This window comes from Balaenoptera musculus, chromosome 4, assembly GCF_009873245.2.
Source record: "Balaenoptera musculus isolate JJ_BM4_2016_0621 chromosome 4, mBalMus1.pri.v3, whole genome shotgun sequence".
In the NCBI taxonomy this organism is placed as follows: domain Eukaryota; kingdom Metazoa; phylum Chordata; class Mammalia; order Artiodactyla; family Balaenopteridae; genus Balaenoptera; species Balaenoptera musculus.
In genome coordinates this window covers 79,185,718-79,211,081 of record NC_045788.1, presented here as the reverse complement: position 1 = coordinate 79,211,081, position 25,364 = coordinate 79,185,718, and the positions used below count along the sequence as shown (strand labels likewise).

The 25,364-nt window shown below is 37.6% G+C and overlaps 1 protein-coding gene across 5 annotated transcripts in view; it reads left to right on the top strand.

Annotated features, from left to right (window-relative positions):
• Positions 1–25,364, top strand: part of CFAP91 (cilia and flagella associated protein 91) — a 145,797-nt gene that overhangs the window by 41,648 nt on the left and 78,785 nt on the right. For all 5 annotated transcript variants that reach the window (XM_036849510.1, XM_036849513.1, XM_036849512.1 and 2 more), the window contains 4 exons: positions 7,053–7,230; positions 10,427–10,584; positions 12,567–12,749; positions 13,650–13,792. In XM_036849510.1, coding sequence (XP_036705405.1) covers positions 7,053–7,230; positions 10,427–10,584; positions 12,567–12,749; positions 13,650–13,792 — 662 coding nt within the window. The remainder of the gene's footprint in view (positions 1–7,052; positions 7,231–10,426; positions 10,585–12,566; positions 12,750–13,649; positions 13,793–25,364) is intronic.

Genomic DNA, 25,364 nt, shown 5'->3' with positions numbered 1-25,364 from the left:
TTTATTTATTTTTGGCTGTGTTGGGTCTTTGTTGCTGCATGCAGGCTTTCTCTAGTTGTGGTGAGTGGGGGCTACTCTTAGTTGCGGTGCACAGTCTTCTCATTGCAGTGGCTTCTCGTTGTGGAGCACACGCTCTAGGCACACAGGCTTCAGTAGTTGTGGCACATGGGCTTAGTAGTTGTGGCTTGCGGGCTCTAGAGCTCAGGCTCAGTAGTTGTGGTGCACAGGCTTAGTTGCTCCACGGCATGTGGGATCTTCCCAGACCAGGGCTCGAACCCATGTCCCCTGCATTGGCAGGTGGATTCTTAACCACTGAGCCACCAGGGAAGTCCCCCTTCTAGTGTTTTTTGATGTCAGTTATTGTATTCTTCAGTTCTAACTGGTTCTTTTTTATATTTTCTAGTTCCTTGTTAAAATTCTCACTCTGCTCATCTATTCTTTTCCCTAATTCAGCTCGCATTCTTATTACTAATGCTTTGAATTTTTTATCTTATAAATTGTTTATTTCTGTTTCACTATTTTTTCCAGAGGTTTTTTTCTTGCTCTTTCAATTGAGATGCATTCCTGTGTCTTTTCATTTTGCTTAACTTTCTCTGTCTCTATGAATTTAGGTGAAACAGTTACCTACAGCGATCTTTAATGGGTGGGCTTATGTACAAGTGTCCCTATATAGTCTGCATGTGCCCAGTGCCTTTAGTGGGAGAGCTAGATTTGACGTGAACAGAAGTCATTTGTTTACTCAGGGTGTGCTGGCAGCTATCAACTTGGTAGGAGGTAGGGTTGGAGATGGAGGGGGTAGGGCCATAGCCAGGTGTGAGGCAGGCCTTCCTCTCTGCTCAGTGGCCATCACTGCCCTATTGGGGCAGGGTCATCTCCCAAGTTGCTGGAGCAGAAACCCTAGGTTCAGCAATCAAATCTTGTAGTATTTTATTTATTTATTTATTTATTTTTATATGAACACCATTGAATTGTACACTTTATTTATTATTTATTTATTTATTTATGGCTGTGTTGGGTCTTCGTTGTGCGCAGGCTTTCTCTAGTTGCAGTGAGCGGGGGCTACAGTTTGTTGCGGTGTGTGGGCTTCTCATTGTCGTGGCTTCTCTTGTGGCGGAGCACGGGCTCTAGGTGCACAGGCTTCAGTAGTTGTGGCACGTGGCCTCAGTAGTTGTGGCTTGCGGGCTCTAGAGCACAGGCTCAGTAGTTGTGGCACATGGGCTTCATTGCTCCGCGGCATGTGGGATATTCCCGGACCAGGGCTCGAACCCATGTCCCCTGCATTGGCAGGTGGATTCTTAACCACTGTGCCACCAGGGAAGCCCTCTTGTAGTATTTTAAAAAGATGACTTATCATAACCAAATGGGTTAATTGTACAAAATCAAGTTTAGTACAATATCAGAAAACTAACCAATGCATTTTACCATTTTAACAGAAAATGTCAGAAAAATGCTTCTATAGGTGCAGGAAAAGTACTGTTTGATAACATTCAACATGCATTCATGTTATAAACTCTAAATAAGCTGAGATCAGAAGGAAATTTTAGGAACTTAATAAAGGTTATCTTCGATAAACATAATACTAAAGGTGAGACTTGAGAAGCTTTACCCTTAAAATAAAGAAAAAGACAGTGATTCCCTTATCACCACTATTATTTAGCAATGCAGAGAAGATCCTAGCCCAGAGCATATTAAACTAGGCTATGACCTATCACCCCCAGGGACATTTGGAAACCTGGATGGTATTTTTGTATGTAATAATGATGAGACAAATGGGTTGGGTTTGGGGGAGGTAGGCTGGCATGGATACTAAACATCCTGCCCTGCATGGGGCAGTTTCATCCAACAATTAATTGTTTGCCCAATATGACAATAATAGCATCCTGATAGAGAAATAATTGAGTCAGTGCAGTAAGACAAGAAGAATTAGGTATGAGGATTAGAAAGAAGAAGCAAAACTGTATTTGCAGACAATGTACTCATATAGAAAAATCAAATGAAATAAATTATCAGAACTAAGAACCTCAGTTTAATAAGGTATCCTATTATGAAACCAACATACAAATATTGGTAATTTTTGTATGTATGAGCAATATGTAATTAGAAATATTATTGAAAAATCATATTTTTAATAACAACAAATAACAAAGTCCCAGGAAAGCACTTAATAAAACATGCACAAGGCATTTACGGAGAAAAATATAAATTGTTCCTTAAGCACATACACAAAGATTTGACAAAAAAAGAGGAACATCATGTTTATAAATGGGAAGACTCATGCTTGAATAAGTATTATTTCTCTCACAAGTATTTTATATCTTCAAGCAATTCTAATCCAAATCTCTACTCGCAGTGTAACCATGTATGTAAATCAGCATCTTTTCTCTTCCCAGAAATTACACAAAAGCAACAAGCACAACTCCAAAAGAACAACTCCCAAGAACAAATTCCATTCTCAGTGAAACTCATGTATATATGAGTCTTTGAACCACTAAATACTTGTAAGGACTGTGAAAAGCAGCTGAGACTAGGTAGCATGGACTGTGGAAGAGGGTCAGGAGAATCTCAGAAAGCTTGAGAAAAAATATGCTTTTTGGAGACAAATTTGGCAATATTCAGAAATATTTTAAATGATTGTATTTTGTGATTAGTTGCTAGGCTCTAGATCCTTCTAAGGTTCCTAGAGAAATTCATACATGGGCATAATGAGACCAGTATTAGATGTTTGTTGCAGCATTATTATGTGTAATCAAAAAATTAGAACCAATCTAAATGTCAATTTGAGCAGATAGCTTAAATTGTGGTAGAGTCCTACAATGGAAGAAAGAAATTACGTCTCTATATATCGGCATGGCCAGATTCCCAAAACAAAGCTGAATAAAAAAGCGAGTAACAGAATATTTATAGTAAAATATCACATATGTAAATATTAAATTAAAAATATACTATATTTTGTTTATGTATAGTTCTTTTTCCTAGCTTTATTTAGACATAATTGACATGTAACATTGTGTAAATTTAAGATGTACTACATGATGATTTGGTACACATATATATTGCAAAATGATTACCACAATAAGGTTAGTTAACACATCCATCACCCCACATATTTACTGTGCGTGTGTGTGTGTGTGTGTGTGTGTGTGTGTGTGTGGTGAGAACATTTAAGATTCACTCTTAGCAACTTTCAAGTATACAATACAGTTTTTTTTTTAAATTTTTTGTTTTTATTGGTAGTAGGGTTTTATTTATTTATTTTTGGGTGTGCTGGGTCTTTGGTTCGTGCGAGGGCTTTCTCTAGTTGCGGCAAGTGGGGGCCACTCTTCATCGTGGTGTGGGGACTGCTCTTCATCGCGGTGCACGGGCCTTTCACTATCGCGGCCCCTCCCGTTGCGGGGCACAGGCTCCAGACGCGCAGGCTCAGTAGTTGTGGCTCACGGGCCCAGCTGCTCCGTGGCATGTGGGATCTTCCCAGACCAGGGCTCGAACCCGTGTCCCCTGCATTGGCAGGCAGAGTCTCAACCACTGCGCCACCAGGGAAGCCCTACAATACAGTTTTGTTAAGTGTAGTCAGCATGCTGTACATTAGCTCTCCAGAATTTATTCATCTTATCACTGAAAGTTTGTACCCTTTGACCACTTTCACCCATTTCTCCCACCACTTTGCCCCTGGCAACCACCAGTGTACTCTCTGTTTCCATGAATTCAGTTTTTTAGATTCCAGATATAATGAGATTATACAGTATTTATCTGTTTCTGACTGACTTATTTTGCTTAGCATAATGCCCTCAAGTTTCATCCATGTTATCACAAATGGCAGGATTCTCTTCTTTTTTTGTGACTCTCTCTCTCTATATATATATCACTTTATATATATATATCACTTTATTTATCCATTCATCTGCTGATAGACACTTCAGCTGTTTCCACGTCTTGACTATTGTAAATAATGCTGCAATGAACATGGGGTGCAGATACCTCTTTGATGTAGTGATTTCATTTCCTTCAGCTATATACCCAGAAGGAAAATTGCTAGATCATATGGTAGTTCTATTTTTAATTTTTTGAGGAACCTCTATGGAATTCTTATGGAACTATTTGCCATAATGACTGTACCAATTTACATTCCCCCCAACAGTGCACAAGGGTTTCCTTTTCTCCACATCCTTGCCAGCACTTGTTATTGCCTGTCTTTTTTTTGGGGGGGGGTAAGAAGTAGATTTATTAATATCCCTTGTAAAGAGGTTGCAGGAAAATGGGGCTTGAAGAGGGTGGTCATGTCCCAGGTCTCGGGTGAGTTCCTGGGATAGGCCGCCGAGTGAGGGTCCTTGGCTTCGTACAAGGAGGAATTAAACCATAGTAAAATGAAAGCAGAGATACACATTCCATAGGCAGAATGCAGTCCATCTTGGAAGAGGAGAGCGTCCTCTCTCTTCTTTTTGATAATAGCCATTCTAACAGGCATGAGGTGATATCTCACTGTAGTTTTGATTTGCAATTCCCTGATGATTAGTGATGTTGAACACCTTTTCATGTACCTGTTAGCCATCTCTATATGTTTTTTTGGAAAATGTCTATTCAGATCTTTTGTCCATTTTAAAATCACATTGTTTTTTGTTTTGAGTAATATCTGTTCCTCATATATTTAGAATATAACCCCTTATCAGATATATGGTTTGCAAATGTTTTTGCCCATTTCATAGGTTGCTTTTTCATTTTGTTGATTGTTTCTTTTGCTGTGTAGAAGATTTTTGGTTTGATGTAGTCCAATTTGTTTATTTTTGTTTTTGTTGCTTGTGCTTTTGGTGTCATATCCAAAATATCATTGCCAAGACTAATATCAAGGAACTTTTCCCTTATCTTTTCTTCTAAGAGTTTTACATTTAAGTCTTTAATCCATTTCAAGTTAATTTTTGTGAAAAATGTAAGATAAGGGTCCAGTTTCATTCTTCTGCATGCGAATACCCAGTTTTTCCAGCACCGCTTATTTTTTTTTTTTTTTTGAGATTATGGTGCTTTAATGTTTTTTTTTTTACATTATTTATTTATTTATTTTATTTTTTTTAGCTGTGTTGGGTCTTCGTTTCGTGCGAGGGCTTTCTCTAGTTGCGGCAAGCGGGGGCCACTCTTCATCGTGGTGCAGGGACCACTCTTCATCGCGGTGCGCGGGCCTCTCACTATCACGGCCCCTCCCGTTGCGGGGCACAGGCTCCAGACGCGCAGGCTCAGCAGTTGTGGCTCACGGTCCCAGTTGCTCCGCGGCATGTGGGATCCTCCCAGACCAGGGCTCGAACCCATATCCCCTGCATTAGCAGGCAGATTCTCAACCACTGCACCACCAGGGAAGCCCTTCCAGCACCACTTATTGAAGAGACTGTCTTTTCCCTATTGACTATTTTTGACTTCCTTGTCAAATATTAGTTGACTACACATGCATGGGTTTACTTCTGGCTCTTTATTCTGTTCCGTTGCTCTGTGTGTCTGTTTTTATGCCAGTACTATACTGTTCTGATTACTGTAGCTTTGTAATATAGTTTGAAATCAGGAAGTGTTTCTTCCAGTTTTGTTTTCTTAACATTGCTTTGGCTATATGGGTCTTTTATGGTTACATATAAATTTTAGGATTGTTTTTTCTATTTCTGTGAAAAACACCACTGGAATCTTGATAGGGATGTATCTATGGATGGCTTTGGGTAGTAGGGGCATTTTAAAAATATTAGTTCTTCCAATCCATGAACATGGGATATATATATATTTTTACTTGTGTCTTCTTCAATTTTTTTCATCAATGTTTTAATAGTTTTCACTGTATAGATCTTTCACCTCCTTGGTTAAATTTATTCCTAAGAATTTTATTGTTTTTGATACTATTGTAAATGGAATAGTTTTATTTCTTTTATAGATATTGTTAGTGTGTATAAATACAACTGATTTTCATGTATTGATTTTGTATCCTGCAACTTTATTTATTTATTAGTTCTAACAGTTTTTTGATAGAGTCTTTAGAGTTTTCTCTACATAAGATCATGTCATCTGCAAACGGAGATGATTTTACTTCTTCCTTTCTGATTTGCATGCCTTTTTATTTCTTTTTTTTAAAAAATTATTTATTTATTTATTTTTGGCTGTGTTGGGTCTTCGTTGCTGCGTGTGGGCTTTCTCTAGTTGTGGCGAGCGGGGGCTACTCTTCCTTGCGGTGTGCGGGCTTCTCATTGAGGTGGCTTCTCTTGTTGTGGAGCATGGGCTCTAGGCACGCAGGCTTCAGTAGTTGCAGCACTTGGGCTCAGTAGTTGTGGCTTGCAGACTCTAGAGCTCAGGCTCAGTAGTTGTGGCACACGAGCTTAGTTGCTCTGTGGCGTGTGGGATCTTCCCGGACCAGGGATCGAACCCATGTCCCCTGCATTGGCAGGCGGATTCTTAACCACTGCGCCACCAGGAAAGCCCTCTTTTTTTTTTTTTTTTTTTTTGCTTGATTTCTCTGGCTAGGGCTTCCAGTTTTATGTAAATAGGAGTGGTGAGAGAGTGCACCATTTTCTTTTTCCTGATCTTAGAGGAAAAGCTTTCAGCCTTTCACTGTTGAGTGTGATATTAGCTGTGGGCTGGTCTGTATAGTTCATGTTTGTTTCATATTAGTTTTTATTAGAGGGGAAGTATAGTGTAATACATAAGACCGTAAGGGTCAGATTGCCACTTGCAAATTCTGAGTTTCACCACGTACTATGACCTTTCTGCAAGTTATTTTGATATTTCTTTGTATTTCAAAATATGGATTTTTCCAATATAGGACATTCCAAGGTGTGATTATTTCATAATCACCTAATATCTTCAAATACTTTCTAGCATCTTACATGTAACTAAAATGTCTTCTGGCTGAATTGTTAACAAGAGACAGTGCAGGGCAGATAATAAACTCTGAGGCATATCTGGAGATGTGTCCTGATATCATTTCATCCTGTCATAGCCCTTGAATTTAAAGAGGACAGGAACTGAAAGGGAGTAAATTAAATACTGGTAGGTACATGAGTTTGTCTGTGTGTTTCTGCTTCATCTTCCAGGTCGAGGTCTCCCGGCAGGACAAGCTGAGGTAGAGATGATAGAACGTGCCCGGGAGAAGCGTGCTTGGGAAGCCACTCTCCCCCCTCTGAGTGACACCTCCCAGTTTGAGAAGAGGAGGAGGATGATGAATGCCATGGAGAGGAAGGAGTGGGCCTTCAGAGAGCAGGAGATCGAAAAGTAGGTTCTTAATCACCCAGATAATTGCTTCGGCACAGATGGGATTAATGTTAATACTTTTAACCTTTAGAGCGTTTTCCCAAATGTATGGGTTTAAAAGCAATCCTTAATCTGTAGTTAGGAAATTGGGCTTCAGGAGCAATAGCTCTATAATTTTCTCTCCAATAATATAAAAATGTATAATGCCTTCTTTGTGTGTGTAGTTCAGTGTGGAACCCAAATTTAAACAGTTCCTCAAGGCATCTCTGATTCTTCTCTTCCCTTTTCTCTTTAGGGTCTTACCTAGAATCCCACTGATTTCTGCAAAATGTCTTTCAAACTGTCCCTTTCTGTTCATTCCCAGTGCCACGGTCCCTAGACTTTGGCCCTCTTCCTATCCATCAAACAGCCTCCTGGCTGACCCCATCTCTTTCCCCCTGGTACTGGATTCACCGTCAGTACACCTTGGGTTCTAGCTATAGCCAATGAGGCATTTTTCTGTTTAAAAGACAAACAGTGGAACTTTTCAATTAAGAGATGAGCTCATAGTACGTAAGTAATAATATGCTAAGGTATTTCTGGTTGAATTTTCAGTCATTTTAACTGATGTATTTTCAGTAATGAGGTTGTCTCTGGAATATGTAGAAATGATGAGGACCAAAAAATTACAGCTCCCTAGCAAGAAGGAAAGGAAGGGAAGTTTGAGGGTGCCATTTGTTCCAGGCTGTGCTGAGGTACTTCATTGCTCACAGCAGTACTACCAAGCCCCTGACAGTGTGCTTACACGCAAGCAAGCTAGGGACCAATAGAGTTAGGGATTCAGTGTGGTTCTGAATTCAAAATATGTTTATCTTTTTGCAACACCTTCTGATGAACCCTGAATGCAGACTGTGATGTTTGGTAAAAGCTTGCAATTTAATAGAAAATCGTGTTTGGGGCAGAGTAGGTGTCACATACCCAATCCTGTCTGCAGAAATTTAAATTTATTGCTGCAATTTGAAGAGGAATATTCTTGTCAGAAGGACATTAAGAATATTACAAATGTATCTGGCCAGAATGAAGATATCACCTGAGTACATGTACTTTGGTTAAACTGAGGTTAATTTTAATAAATATATTTGAGTCCCACCTCAGGACTGGAAACAGGAAACTGCTTTACCCTGACAGAGCTTCTTATGGACCATTGGAACAGGGGGTGAGGGGTGGAAGGGGGGCAGGTGGGTGGGGATGGAGTGAAAGACCTTCAAACCAATAACTCGCAGGCAGGATCTTCAGGTGATGTGCTGCTCTATACACAAAGAGCTAGGGGAACCCAGGCAGGAGAACAGTTAGTTCTGTTTGAGATGGGTAGATATTTGGGAAAAGTACTGAGATGAGGTAGCTTCTGAGCTGTATGTTGAAGGATGAGTAAAAAGCTATCAGGTAGATGATAATATCGATGATGATGATGGTGATGGAGATGATAATGATGATATTCATAAAGCATTCAGCACTTACAGAGTGCTTATTTCATGCTTGAGCTAAGTTCTAAGCCAGTAGTTCTCAGAGTGTGGTCCACAGATGGGTAGCATCAGCACTTACCTGGGAACTTGTTAAAAATGCAAATTCTCAGGTTCCATCCCAGACCTACTGAATCAGGGGGCGAGGCACAGCAATTTGTGTCATAGCAAGTCCTCCAGGTTATCTGATGTATGCTCAAGTTTGAGAACTACTGTTCTAGCATGTTGTGTACATTCACTCATTTAACGTTCACAACAACCTTAGGGGATGGATACTATTATTACGTCCATTTTATGACTGAAGAGGCTGAGGTAAGTGATGAAGTTGAGAATTGAACCTAGGATTTCCAACTCTATAAAGAAAGGGGACTGTTGGTGTGTGCTTATTTTTAAAAACGCCTACCTCCCTGTATTTACTTGTCACTGTTTCCCTACCCTCCCATGTGTATTCACTTTGAGAACCTCCACCAGTATAACATGTTTGCCCTGTCTCTAGTCCTTTTGAGTAGAATATTCAGCTCTCTCTGCTGAGGCCGCACTTCTCCCTTGTCAATGTGGCAAATCTCAACCCTTGTTTATCCTCAAGTGCTGGGTTAATGGCTCCTGAAGGAAGGCTTCCCCACCATCCCCCTCCTTCCCTTTGATCAACTGGGAATAGTGCTAGAAGAGGTGCTCTGCCATTTCTTCTCCCACAGGAGTCTTTTCATTCTTTTGGGCTGGTATGTATTTCCCTGTGTTGTAAATGTTGGTTTATATGCCTACTCCACTAGAACAGTGCTTCTTGAGACAACATATTTTATCTTGTTCACCATTGTTTATTCCCTGCCTGGCATAAATATTTGACAAATGAGTGACTGAATAAATTACTGTGTAAATTTTTAAGAGTAAAATATTCAAATCTCCATTTTAGAAAGGAAAATCTTGACCGCTATGTGGAACAAAGATTGAAAGGAGGAAAGACTAGACTAACAACCAGAGTCCAAGTCAGGAGAGAGATGACAAAGACATGGGCTAGGGAACAGATGTAAGAAGTGTTTTAGAGAAGGAATCATTAGAGGAGGGAAGAAGGTAAGAGAAGGGGTAGATTTCTGGGGGAATAAAATGAGTGAGGTTTTTTTGAGGTTGTCAGGGGATATAGCTGGAGATTCAAGTAGATAGAAGTTCTAGTTCAGAAATACCTGGGCTGAAGTACAAATTTTGAAGTCATATGTACACATAAGCAAGGTATTCCTGGGAGAACAAGGTGAAGGTGAGGGGAAGGGAAGCGAAGAATGATTATCTATATGTGTCAGCTGCTGGCATTTTCACATTCACCACTTAAGGCTGCATGCCACAACCTCATTTTCTCTCACTCCTCCTATTACTTAACCCTCCAGCAATACCAGTCGACCTGGAACTGTGCACAAACATTCTGCTGTTCACTTAGGCCCATCTGCCTGGAGAGCCCTTTTTTACCCCATCTACCTAGCAAACTCTTTTTTGTCCTTCAGAACTACACCCATACATATTCCTCTTATACAGAGACTCACTATTGAGTTGCCACCCCAAACCCCCAATTCATTTGTCACACTTTTGCCAGAGTGGTCTTTTTAAGATACATGAATATGATACCAGCCCAAAGAGAAGCTTCTGTTTATGGCAAGTGTTCCCTTTCTCTGTAGTAGAGCACCCTATTTGAGAGATTGTAGACTTCTTTATGTTTTGTGATTTACTTGAAGACTGCAGGAGATTCGCCTGGAAGTTCTAAAAGAGCTGCTGAAGAAGCGTGATGAGAATCAAAATGAAGTAAACATGGCGTGCTTGAATGCCCAGTGGTCTAAACTTCAGGAGGTGAAGGAGGCAAAGTTGGCACAGATTCACCGCACACATGTATCAGGTGATGGTGCAGTATGAACCGTGAAGAGAATGGAAAAGTTGGCTCTGCTTTGGGTCTTTGACCAAACCTGACTTAACTGTGATATAATTCTTTTTTGGTCCTAGTGTTATTTAATAGATAAGGAACAGGAGATGAGTTATTTCTCAAAAGTAGAAGGGTGGAGGAAAATTCCTCACTAAGAAAATCAAGTAATGATGTTCTAACAGGTAGTCAAGTTATTGACATTATGGGGCGTGTGTGTAGGTGTTGGGCTCCCCATATTCATGGGCTGAGGCCCTGGATAGAGAGCCCTGTTTCTCAACCTTTTTTTCATTGTTTCCACTAAAAAAGACATTCAGACATCTTTTTTCCAATTCATCCCCCTGCCATGAAATTTTAATACCACAGGTATACTGTATATCTGTTTATGTACTATAAATATATCTGTACTTTATACATAAAAAGAGGAGTCAGTGGAGGATTAAGACTAAATAAAAAATTTAAATTAAAATTTAAATTAAGAAAATTTAACTTATTAGCATTTAGCTTTATTTGCTGTATTTGCTGAGTGACTTTTAATATAATTAACTTATAAAAGTTGTAATGCATTGCTTATATATGCAAATTAGCAATTTATACACATAATAATAGCAATGTAATCACATTAAAAATTATTCAAAATATTTTTCCTAGCAAAACAATTACAAAAAGTTAATTCCTTAAAAATTATTTTTAGTGAACTTTTAAACTTTTTCTTGATGTGAGAAAATAACTTTTAACTTAACTAGCTGCACCTATGCATTTAGATACTGTCAACATTTTTTCTTTTCAGTAGTTGACATAACTAGTGATGGGTTGACTTACTTTTTTTTTTTTTTTACTCCTCCTGTCCCTCTCTCTTGCCCTCTGGGATCACCTTCCCAAATAAACTACCTGTACGCATGCCTTTGTCTCAGGTTCTGCCTGTGGGGGAACCCCGGCTAAGGCACAACTCAAATGTCACTTCCTCAGGGGAGACCTTCAAGGACCCCTGCCCCCAGATAAGTCAGGTCCCTGTTATCTGTTCTCACTGTTATATGCCCCTGAATTTGTGTGTGTGTGTGTGAGAAAATGACTTTTTACTTAACTAGGTGCTAGGTATGCATTTAGATATGGTCAACAGTTTTTTCTTTTCAGTACTAGATATAACCAATGATGGGTTGACTAATTTTTATAAATAACTATTAAAATGTAAACTATTTTTATGTAATTATGAAATCCCAAGTCACACACAGAAGCACTGAGGATCAAATATAAATAACATCCAAAAGGCAGCAGTGGCAAGTGCAACCACCTCTTTCAATTGTGACTTCAAAATCTCATAATATTGTTTTACACCCATTGAGTGCATGATGTAGAGCCTTCAAAAGGGGATGGGTCTGTGATGGGATTGAAAGAAAAGGAACAGGTGGAAGTAGTAAGCCTGACTCCTTAGATGAGTAAACTCCTATTGTGTACAGCTGAGACTGCCAAACAATTCTGAAATCTATAAGTTTGGATATATTCTGATTTATTCTGGTGTTAGCCAAGATGGACAGAAATTTTTGAAGAACCTGTAGTCTTCCTTCCCTTTTAATTATTCTCTTAGAAGAGAATAATTCCCTCAGTCTCTATTGAACACATATTTTTCAGTTACTTTGAGTTTCTTTCATTCATTTGACAAACTTTCATTGAATACCTCTTTCTGGCCCAGAGCTTAGAATGCAGTTATAAAAGATTTTTGATGAGTACTAACTGAGAACACTAGCTGATTCAGCTTCTGTCATGGCCACCTGTCTCATGACAATCTGGATCACACATATGTCAGATCTATGTTTTAAGTGTTCTGGCTGCAGTGAGTGATCGTAATGAAATTCATTCAGTTCAGTAGCCTTCCTGTGAATAAAACTATGGTTTACTAGTCTGCATTTGGACCATTCAGAACAATATTTTGGAGATAGTCATGGAGGTATGTTTTATTTTAGCAATCAGAAAACTTTTGGGAAAGGGAAAGAATATAGAAGGGAAGTTGGAGAGAAGAAATATCATCAAGGATTATTCTGATTATGCATCACAGGTCTATGGACCTCTATCTCGCCTTGGTCGTTTCACAGACAACAACTCAGAGGACTTTGTAGTAAAAAACCACTATCTCAACACCTATGAAGGTAAGCAATTCACATAATTACAAGTCTAGTATAAGAGTATTATCTTAGAAATATAAATATATAAAATATAGCAGTTTAGATTAAAAGCTAATCAAAAATTAAAATATTTGCAAGAAATAGCAATTGCATGTTTAGTATTATTAATAATATGAGTTCACAGAAACCAATAAAAACTGCTAAGACCCAAATAAATAAATGGATACACTATGCAACAATTTATTAAGGAGTAAAGTCAGTAAACTACTAAACATTTAAACATGTTTAATGTCAGTAAAATCAAAGTTTTGCAAAAATGAAATAGAAAAAGATTTTATACCAGGTTTGTGAAGCAAACAAGAAATATATAATGAAATTGGCTCTTTATGAAGAAATGCCAGAAAACTAGTGGGCAAGGGGATGGATAAGTAGGGGATAAATTAGTGGAGAGTGTTATACCTGTTATAAAGTCCAAGAGAGGCTTTTTTAAATTATTTAAATTTCAGTTGAGAGGTTGGAGTATCACATGGCCAAGATCATGAGTTGATGGTCACACAATTGAACTTGCACCTCTGGCTGACCATCTCCAGAGCTGAATATGATAACCTGGTGTACATCCACTTTAGAATGGTGGTGCCATGTTTCATATGATCATTAATTTTCTGTCTATTATTGTGGAATGTTACATTTTTGTAGGGCAATGTTTTCATTTTAGAATGCATTTCTTATTTTATGATCTAAGTCATCAAGAATATAATTATATAGAAATTTCCTTTATATTTCAGGGACAATTCAATTATATGAGATACACCTTATCAATAATTCTAAATGAAACCACTTGGCACACAGCTACTAAAATTAACAGCATACTTCCAAATGATGTATTTAAGCACCGGATACTAAACATGTACTTCCTTCCTACAGGATTAGTCGAACTTGAGTCATGTCTCCCAGAATTTGTGACACAACCCCGAATCAGACCTCCAAAACCAAAAGTCACTACCACCAAAGATGGTTTTCTAAAGAGGGCTGCAAGGATGGACCATGAGTTGGCAGAGGTTCATAAGGTATAATTCTTATCTGGAAGACAAGATGCTTCTAGTGTGACTTTTACAGAGATATACTACACTCCAAAAATTGCACTTTGTCTTGGGCAGCAATGTCCAGTAGTTCTCAACACACAAGCCTACATTCTTTCTCCTCTCTAGACTTTTCTGGCAGTTACCTGTGCTGTGCCAATCAGTGTTTTTCCCCCTCATTTCAAACTGTAGGAAAACCTCTTAGAGGTTATTCTCCCCATTTGCAGAAGTCACGCTACTTTCTAAAAGTGGTTCTGACTTTGGATCTACACAGTAAAACGTGACACAACATTGAGGTGTAACAGGTTTCTAGGGTTCAGGATTACTGTTGATTTTAATAGTGTAATAGGCCTCATTTTCTCCCTTTTAGATTTGTTACCAGGGCATCATGAAGAAAGGGAGTCATGTTCAGCATCCCACTCATCTAGTTTAAACTCAGCTAAATGAGAAAGTTTGATGGTCATCTCCCATGAGCCAGCTGTGCAGCTTCATCCGTCAGCTTGGCTTTCTCTTTTGTTAATTGGACTATAGGTGTTCAGACATGGATACATTTGAATCCATAGTATATGACAGTGGTGCTCTATCTTTAGCCTGCATCAGAATCACCTGGAGGGCTTGTTAAAACACATGTTGCTGGGCCCCACCCCCAGAGTTTCTGATTCAGTAGGAGTGGGGCTGGAGTAATTGCATTTTTTTGCAAGTTTCTAGGGGATGCTGATGCTGCAGGAACCACACTTTGAGACTCACTGATTTATGACATACCGTCATCACTGGTCCATGCATGTTTGTTTGTTCAGTTAGTAATAGCATAAAGATCCATGGGAGCCCACACTCAAGATAAAAATTAGGACCTTGACAATTATTTACTTATATCTGTGTGGTTCTTTCCCACATTATCCCCGTCTCCATTTACCGATTCTGAGTTCTATGTTCATCATTTTCTCTTTCTGTAAGATTTTTTGTAGATATTCTTTATTAGAGTATGGAAGTTCCCTTTTATTCCTAATTTACTGAAGCTTTTAATCATGTGTTTATGTTGATTTTTATCAAATGTTTTGTCTGCATCTATTGAGATAATTATATATTTTTTCTTTAAAAAATTATTATTGTAATAAGGAACATTTATAGTTTTTTACAGATATTAATCTGTCCTCACATACTTAGTAGGAACATAACTTGGTCAGGATGTATTATTTTTAATACGTTGTTGGATTTGATTTACTGATATTTTGTTCAGAATTTTTATTCTATATTCATGAGCGAAATGGCCTTATTTTTCTTTCTCAGTTTGACTATATGTGGCATCAGTGTCAGAGTTATACAGGTCTTCTGAAATGAATTGGGGAGTATTCCTTTTTTCCTACTTTGAAAAGAGTTTAAATAAATTTGAGATGATCTTTCTCTTCAGGTTGGTAGAATATTCATATAAAATTATCTGAGACGGATGTTTTCTTCATGGGAAAAATTTTAAGCACTCCTTCAGTTTCCTTACAACTTACAGAACTTTCTGCAGCATTTTGGTAAATTATGTTTTCTTTACAAATTCCGTTCCACCTAACTTTTCAGATTTTTTTGCATATGGTTGTTGATAATATTATCAATACTTTAAAATCTTTTTAGTGTTTATCTATAATCATGCCCACTCTTTTCATTCATAATATTATTTATTTGTGCTTTAACTCATTTTCCTTAATCAATTTTACTGGAGGTTTATTTTCTTGGTATTTTTTTCAAACATTTGAACTTTTGATTTTGTTGATTTTCTCTATGTATATTTTCTTCAATTACATTAATTCCCACTCATATTTATTTTATCTTTCTTTCTACTTTCTTTGGGTTAGTTTTGTGGTTCTTTTCCTAACTTAAAATAGACATGTAGCTCATTAATTTTCAGGCACTCATCAGTTTTATATAATATTTAAAGCTAACCATTTCCTTCAAAACACTGATTATGGTACATTCCATTAGTTTTGAGATATACTTTGGCATTAGTATTAATATCTAATTTTTTAAAACATCCATTGTGATTTTTGGACCTGTGAGTATTTAACAATGTGTTTAAAATTTCCAAATATGCAGGAATTGTAACTAATTTTCTAATGAATTTCTCAATTGCTCTATCGTCAGAGATCTTGGCCTGTATGATACCTATTCTTTGAAATTTAGTGAGGCTTGCTTTGTGAACTAGAATATGTGATTTTACATATAAAATAATCAAGTCCACCTTCAAATAATACTATAACTGCACATGTCATGCAGATACCTTATAGTAGATTATTCCCAATTCCTCCCTACTGTCCCTGTGACATTGCTGTCATTCATTTCATTGATCCATATGCTATAATCACCCAATACATTTTTACTATCATATCATTTACTATCAATATATTTTTACTATCACTATGATTTAACAGTTATCCTTTAGGTCAATTAAAAATAAGAAAACATATTTCATTTTACCTTTATTTATTCCATATCTTCCACTCTTCCTTTCTTATATAGATCCAAGTTTCTGACGTATGTCATTTTTCTCCTGCCTGAAGAACTTGTTTCACCATTTATTACAGGGCAGGTCTGCTGGAAATGAACTCCTTCAGTTTTTATTTGTCTCAGGAAGTCTGTATGAATCCTTTACTTTTTTTTGAGATATAATTCACATACCATAAAGTTAACCCTTGTAAAGTATACAATTCAGTTATTTTTAGCATACTTATAAGATTGTTCTACCATCAACACTGTCTAATTCCAGAACATTCTAATCATCCCCAAAAGAAACCCCATAACCATTAGCAGTCACTCCCAATTACCCTCTTCCCCCTACCACCTGGCAACCACTAATTTACTTTCTTTTTATGGATTTGCTTTTTCTGTACATTTCATATAAATAGAATCATACAACATATGGCCTTTTGTGTTTGGCTTCTTTCATGTAGCATAATGTCTTCAAAGTTCATCCATGTTGGAGCATGTCTCAGTATTTCCTTACTTTTTATGCTTGCATAATATTCCATTGTGTGGATATACCACATTTTGTTAATCTACGTATCAGTTGATGGAAATTTGAGTTGTTTCTACTTTTTGTCTATTTTTGTATAAATAATGCTCATATTCACATTCATGTACATGTTTTTTAGTTCTCTTGGGTCTATACCTAGGAGTAATTTCTGCGTCACATGATAACTCTATATTACACTTTTTGAGGAACTGCCAGACTGTTAAAAGTGGCTGCACTATTTTACATTCCCACCAGCAATGTATGAGCATTCCAATTTTTCCACATCTTTTCCGTCTCTTGTTATTTTCCATCTTTCTTATTATAGCCATCCTAGAGTGTGTAAGGGGATATATCATTGTGGATTTGATTTGTATTTGTCTAATAATTAATGAATTTTGTCATCTTTTCATGTGCCTTTTGGTTATTTGTATATCTTTTTTGGAGAAATGTCTATTCAGATACTCTGCTTATTTTTTAATTGGGTTTCTTTTTATTGTTTATCATAAACATTATTTTTAATGTTTTTATTGTTTTTTTAAATTTAATTTTTTTTTATACAGCAGGTTCTTATTAATCATCAATTTTATACACATCAGTGTGTACATGTCAATCCCAATCTCCCAATTCATCCCACCCCCACCCCCACCCCCCTGCTGATTTCCCCCCTTGGTGTCCATACATTTGTTCTCTACATCTGTGTCTCAATTTCTGTCCTGCAAACCGGTTCATCTGTACCATTTTCTAGGTTCCACATATATGCATTACTATGAGATATTTGTTTTTCTCTTTCTGACTTACTTCACTCTGTATGACAGTCTCTAGATTCATCCACGTCTCTACAAATGACCCAATTTCGTTCATTTTTATGGCTGAGTAATATTCCATTGTATATATGTACCACATCTTCTTTATCCATTTGTCTGTCGATGGGTATTTAGGTTGCCTCCATTACCTGGCTATTGTAAATAGTGCTGCAATGAACATTGGGATGCATGTGTCTTTTTGAATTATGGTTTTCTCTGGGTGTATGCCCAGTAGTGGGATGGCTGGGTCATATGGTAATTCTATTTTTAGTTTTTTAAGGAACCTCCATACTGTTCTCCATAGTGGCTGTATCAATTTACATTCCCACCAACAGTGCAAGAGGGTTCCCTTTTCTCCACACCCTCTCCAGCATTTGTTGTTTGTAGATTTTCTGATGATGCCCATTCTAACTGGTGTGAGGTGATATCTCATTGTAGTTTTGATTTGCATTTCTCTAATAATTAGTGATGTTGAGCAGCTTTTCATGTGATTCTTGGCCATCTATATGTCTTCTTTGGAGAAATGTCTATTTAGGTCTTCTGCCCATTTTTCGATTGGGTTGTTTGTTTTTTTAATATTGAGCTGCATGAGCTGTTTATATATTTTGGAGATTAATCTTTTGTCCGTTGATTCGTTTGCAAATATTTTCTCCCATTCTGAGGGTTGTCTTTTCGTCTTGTTTATGGTTTCCTTTGCTGTGCAAAAGTTTTGAAGTTTCATTAGGTCCCATTTGTTTATTTTTGTTTTTATTTCCATTACTCTAGGAGGTGGATCAAAAAAGATCTTGCTGTGATTTATGTCAAAGAGTGTTCTTCCTATGTTTTCCTCTAAGAGTTTTATAGTGTCCACTCTTACATTTAGGTCTCTAATCCATTTTGAGTTTATTTTTGTGTATGGTGTTAGGGAGTGTTCTAATTTCATTCTTTTACATGTAGCTGTCCAGTTTTCCCAGCACCATTTATTGAAGAGACTGTCTTTTCTCCATTGTATATCCTTGCCTCCTTTGTCATAGATTAGTTGACCATAGGTCCATGGGTTTATCTCTGGGCTTTCTATCTTATTCCATTGATCTATATTTCTGCATTTGTGCCAGTACCATACTGTCTCGATTACTGTAGCTTTGTAGTATAGTCTGAAGTCAGGGAGTCTGATTCCTCCAGCTCCACTTTTTTCCCTCAAGACTGCTTTGGCTATTCAGGGTCTTTTTTGTCTCCATACAAATTTTAAGATTTTTTGTTCTAGTTCTGTAAAAAATGCCATTGGTAATTTGGTAGGGATTGCATTGAATCTGTGGATTATTTTGGGTAGTATAGTCATTTTCACAGTGTTGATTCTTCCAATCCAAGAACATGGTATATCTCTCCATCTGTTGGTATCATCTTTAATTTCTTTCATCAGTGTCTTATAGTTTTCTGCACACAGGTCTTTTGTCTCCCTAGGTAGGTTTATTCCTAGGTATTTTATTCTTTTTTTTGCAATGGTAAATGGAGGTGTTACCTTAATTTCTCTTTCAGATTTTTCATCATTAGTATATAGGAATGCAAGAGATTTCTGTGCGTTAACTTTGTATCCTGCAACTTTACCAAATTCATTGATAAGCTCTAGTAGTTTTCTGGTGGCATCTTTAGGATTCTCTATGTATAGTATCATGTCATCTGCAAACAGTGACAGTTTTACTTCTTCTTTTCCAATTTGGATTCCTTTTATTTCTTTTTCTTCTCTGATTGCTGTGGCTGAAACTTCCAAAACTATGTTGAATAATAGTGGTGAGAGTGGACATCCTTGTCTCATTCCTGATCTTAGAGGAAATGCTTTCAGTTTTTCACCATTGAGAACGATGTTGGGGATGGGTTTGTCATATATGGCCTTTATTATGTTGAGGTAAGTTCCCTCTATGCCTACTTTCTGGAGACTTTTTATCATAAATGGGTGTTGAATTTTGTTGAAAGCTTTTTCTGCATCTATTGAGATGATCATATGGTTTTTCTTCTTCAGTTCTTTAACATGGTTTATCACATTGATTAATTTGAGTATATTGAAGAATCTTTGCATTCCTGGGATAAACCCCACTTGATCATGGTGTATGATCCCTTTTAATGTGCTGCTGGATTCTGTTTGCTAGTATTTTGTTGAGGATTTTTGCATCTATGTTCATCAGTGATATTGGTCTGTAGTTTTTTTTGTGACATCTTTGTTAGGATTTGGTATCAGGGTGATGGTGGCCTCATAGAAGGAGTTTGGGAGTGTTCCTCCTTCTGCTATATTTTGGAAGAGTTTGAGAAGGATAGGTGTTAGCTCTTCTCTAAATGTTTGATAGAATTTGCCTGTGAATCCATCTGGTCCTGGGTTTTCGTTTGTTGGAAGATTTTAAATCACAGTTTCAATTTCAGTGCTTATGATTGGTCTGTTTATATTTTCTGTTTCTTCCTGGTTCAGTCTCGGAAGGTTGTGCTTCTGTAAGAATTTGTCCATTTCTTCCAGGTTGTCCGTTTTATTGCCATACAGTTGCTTGTAATAATCTCTCATGATGCTTTGTGTTTCTGCAGTGTCAGTTGTTTCTTCTCCTTTTTCATTTCTAATTTTATTGATTTGAGCCCTCTCCCTTTTTTTCTTGATGAGTCTGGCTAGTGGTTTATCAATTTTGTTTACCTTCTCAAAGAACCAGCTTTTAGTTTTATTGATCTTTGCTATCATTTTCTTCATTTCTTTTTCATTTATTTCTGATCTGATCTTTATGATTTCTTTCCTTCTGTTAACCTTCAGGGTTTTTTGTTTTTCTTTCTCTGATTGCTTTAGGTGTAAGATTAGGTTTTTTATTGGAGATGTTTCTTGTTTCTTGAGGTAGGATTGTATTGCTATAAACTTCCCCCTTAGAACTGCTTTTGCTACATCCCATAGATTTTGGGTCATCGTGTTTACACTGTCATTTGTTTCTAGGTATTTTTTGATTTCCTCTTTGATTTCTTCAGTGATCTCTTGGTTATTTAGTAGTGTATTGTTTAGCCTCCATGTGTTTGTATTTTTTACAGATTTGTTTCCTGTAATTGATATCTAGTCTCATAGCATTGTGGTCAGAAGAGATACTTGATACGATTTCAATTTTCTTAAATTTACCAAGGCTTGATTTGTGACCCAAGATATGATCTGTCCTGGAGAATGTTTCATGAGCACTGGAGAAGATAGTGTATTCTGGTGTTTTTGGATGGAATGTCCTATAAGTATCAATTAAGTCCATCTTGTTTAATATATCATTTAAAGCTTGTGTTTCCTTGTTTATTTTCATTTGGGATGATCTGTCCATTGGTGAAAGTGGGGTGTTAAAAGTCCCCTACTATGATTGTGTTGCTGTTGATTTCCCCTTTTATGGCTGTTAGCATTTGCCTTAAGTATTGAGGTGCTCCTATGTTGGGTGCATAAATACTTATAATTGTTATATCTTCTTCTTGTATTGATCCCTTGATCATTATGTAGTGTCCTTCTTTGTCTCTTGTAATAGTCTTTATTTTAAAGTCTATTTTGTCTGATACGAGAATTGCTACTCCAGCTTTCTTTTGATTTCCATTTGCATGGAATATCTTTTTCCATCTCCTCACTTTCAGTCTGTATGTGTCCCTAGGTCTGAAGTGGGTCTCTTGTAGACAGGATATATACAGGTCTTGTTTTTGTATCCATTCAGTCAGTGTGTGTCTTCTGGTTGCAGATTAAAACCATTTACATTTAATGTAGTTATCAGTGTGTGTGTTCCTATTACCATTTTCTTAATTGTTTTGGGTTTGTTATTGTGGGTCTTTTCCTTCTCTTGTGTTTACTGCCTAGAGAAATTCCTTTAGGATTTGGTGTAAAGCTGGTTTGGTGGTGCTGAATTCTCTTAGCTTTTACTTGTCTGTAAAGGTTTTAATTTCTCCGTCGAATCTAAATGAGATCTTTGCTGGGTAGAGTAATCTTGGTTGTAGGTTTTCCTCTTTCATCACTTTAAATGTGTCCTGCCACTCCCTTCTAAGTTGCAGAGTTTCTGCTGAAAGATCACCTCTTAACCTTATGGGTATTCCCTTGTATGTTATTTGTTGCTTTTCCCTTGCTGCTTTTGATATTTTTTCTTTGTGCTTAATTTTTGATTTTGTGATTAATATGTGTCTTGGCGTGTTTCGCCTTGGATTTATCCTGTATGGGACTCTCTGTGCTTCCTAGACTTGATGGACTATTTCCTGTCCCATATTAGGGAAGTTTTCAACTATAATCTCTTCAAATATTTTCTCAGTCCCTTTCTTTTTCTCTTCTTCTTCTGGGATCTCTATAATTCAAATGTTGGTGTGTTTAATATTGTCCCAGAGGTCTCTGAGACTGTCCGCAATTCTTTGCATTATTTCTTCTTTATTCTACGCTGCAGTAGTTACTTCCACTATTTTATCTTCCAGGTCACTTATCCATTCTTCTGCCTCAGTTATTCTGCTATTCATTCCTTCTAGAGAATTTTAAATTTCATTTATTGTGTTGTCTCCATTGTTTGTGTGCTCTTTAGTTCTTCTAGGTACTTGTTAAACGTTTCTTGTATTTTCTCCATTCTATTTCCAAGATTTTGGATCATCTTTACTGTCATTAGTCTGAATTCTTTTTCAGGTAAACTGCCTATTTCCTCATTTGTTTGGTCTGGTGGGTTTTTACGTTGCTCCTTCTGTGTATTTCTCTGTCTTCCCATTTTGCTTAACTTATTGTGTTTGGGGTCTCCTTTCTGCAAGCTGCAGGTTCGTAGTTCCTGTTGTTTTTGGTGTGTGCCCCCAGTGGGTAAGGTTGGTTCAGTGGGTTGTGGAGGCTTCCTGGTGGAGGGGACTGATGTGTGTGGTCTGGTGGATGAGGCTGGATCTTGTCTTTCTGGTGGGCAGGACCACGTCTGGTGGTCTGCTTTGGGGTGTCTGTGAACTTATTATGATTTTAGGCAGCCTCTCTGCTAATGGGTGGGGTTGTGTTCCTGTCTTGCTAGTTGTTTGGCATAGGGTGTCCAGCACTGTAGCTTGCTGGTCGTTGAGTGGAGCTGGGTCTTAGCGTTGAGATGGAGATCTCTGAGAGAGCTTTCACCATTTGCTATTACGGGGGGCCAGGAGGTCTCTGGTGGACCAATGTCCTGAACTTGGCTCTCCCACCTCAGAGGCTCAGGCCTGACAAACGGCTGGAGCACCAAGACTGTGTCAGCCGCCTGGCTTTTGGGAAGTCTGAGGTCTTCTGCCAGTGTTCAGTAGGTGTTCTGTATGAGCTGTTCCACATGCAGATGTATTTTTAATGTATTTCTGGGGAGGAAGGTGATCTCCACGTCTTACTCCTCTGCCATCTTGAAGCTCCAAACTCGGGAACTCCACACTCCAGAGGCCCTCTTTTCCATGTGGTGCCTCTCCCCTTCTGCATGGGTCCTAACCCTCTCCGTTTTTTTCTTGGTGAGTCTGGCTGAGGGTTTATCAATTTTGTTTATCTTCTCAAAGAACCAACTTTTAGTTTTATTGATCTTTGCTATTGTTTTCTTCGTTTCTATTTCATTTACTTCTGCTCTGATCTTTATGATTTGTTTCCTTATACTAACTTCGGGGTTTTTTTTTGTTGTCTAGTTGCTTTAGGTGTAAGGTTAGAGTGTTTATTTGAGATTTTTCTTGTTTCTTGAGGTGAGATTGAATTGGTATAAACTTCCCTGTTAGAACTGCTTTTGCTGCGTCCAATAGGTTTTGGTGCTCGTGTTTTCACTGTCATTTGGTTCTATGTATTTTTTGACTTCTTCTTTGATTTCTTCAGTGATCTCTTGGTTAGTTAGTAGTGTATTGTTTAGCCTCCAGGTGTTTGTGTTTTTTACAGTTTTTTTCATGAACTGATTTCTAGTCAGAAAAGATGCTTGATACAGTGTCAATGTTGTTAAACTTACCAAGGCTTGATTTGTGACCAAAGATGTGATCTGTCCTGGAGAATGTTCCGTGTGCACTTGAGAAGAAAGTGTCTTCTGCCGCTTTCGGGTGGAATGTCCTATAAATATCAATTAAGTCTATCTGTTCTTTTGTGTCATTTAAAGCATGTGTTTCCTTATTTATTTTGTGTCTGGATGATCTGCCCATTGGTGTAAATGGGGTGTTAAAGTCCCCCACTATTATTGTGTTACTGTCGATTTCCCCTTTTAAGGTTTTTAGCATTTGCCTTATGTATTGAGGTTCTCCTATGTTGGGTGTATAAATATTATAATAGTTATATCTTGTTCTTTGATTGATCCCTTGATCATTTTGTAGTGTCCTTCTTGTCTCTTGTAACAGTCTTTATTTTAAAGTCTATTTTATCTGACATGAGTATTGCTACTCAAGCTTTCTTTTGATTTCCATTTGCACAGAATATCTTTTCCATTCCCTTACTTTCAGTCTTTATGTGTTCCTAGGTCTGAAGTGGGTCTCTTGTAGACAGCATATAAACAGGTCTTGTTTTTTTTGTTTGTTTTTTTATTTGGCTGTGCCGGGTCTTAGCTGTTGCACGCGGGATCTTTAGCTACAGCATGCAGGATCTAGTTCCCTGACCAGGGATCAAACCCACACCCCCTGCATTGGTAGCATGGAGTCTTAACCACTGGACCACCAAGGAAGTCCCAAACAGGTCTTGTTTTTGTATCCATTGAGCCTGTTTGTGTCTTTTGGTTGGAGCATTTAATTCATTTACATTCAAGGTAATTATCAATATGTATGTTCCTATTACCATTTTCTTAATTGTTTTGGGTTTGTTTTTGTGGGTCTTTTTTTTCTCTTGTGTTTCCCACCTAGAGAAGTTCCTTTAGCATTTGTCGTAAAGCTGGTTTGGTGGTGCTGAATTCTCATAGCTTTTGCTTTTCTGTAAAGCTTTTGATTTCTCTGTCAAATCTAAATGAGATCCTTGCTGGGTAGAGTAATCTTGGTTGTAGGTTTTACCGTTTCATCACTTTAAATATATCCTGCCACTCCCTTCTGGCCTGCAGAGTTTCTGCTGAAAGATCAACTCTTAACTTTTTGGGGATTCCCTTGTATGTTATTTGTTGCTTTTCTCTTGCTGTTTTTAATATTTTTTCTTTGAATTCAATTTTTGTTAGTTTGATTAATATGTGTCTCAGAGTGTTTCTCCTTGGGTTTATCCTGTATGGAACTCTCTGCGCTTCCTGGACTTGGGTAGCTATTTCCTTTCCCATGTTAGGGAAGTTTCTGACTATAATCTCTTCAAATATTTTCTCAGACCCTTTCTCTTTCTCTTCTTCCTCTGGGACACCTATAATTTGAATGTTTGTGCATTTAATGTTGTCCCAGAGGTCTCTGAGAGTGTCCTCCCTTTTCATTCTTTTTTCTTTTTTCTGCTCCTTGGCAGTTATTTCTACCATTCTATCTTCCATCTCACTTATTCATTCTTCTGCCTCAGTTATTGTGTTGTTGATCCCTTCTAGTGTATTTTTCATTTCATTTATTGTGTTGTTCACCACTGTTTGTTTTTTAGTTCTTCTGGATCCTTGTTAGACATTTCTTGTATTTTCTTGATCCGTGCCTCCATTCTATTTCTGAGATTCTGGATCATCTTTACTGTCATTACTCTTAATTCCTTTTCAGGTATGTTGCCTATTTCCTCTTCATGTATTTGGTCTTGTAGGTTTTTACCTTCCTCCTTCACCTCTAACGTATTTTTTTGTCGTCTCATTTTTTTTTTAATGGGTGGGGCTGTGTTCCTGTCTTACTGGTTGTTTGGCCTGAGGCGTCCAGCACTGGGGTTTGCAGGCAGTTGGTTGGA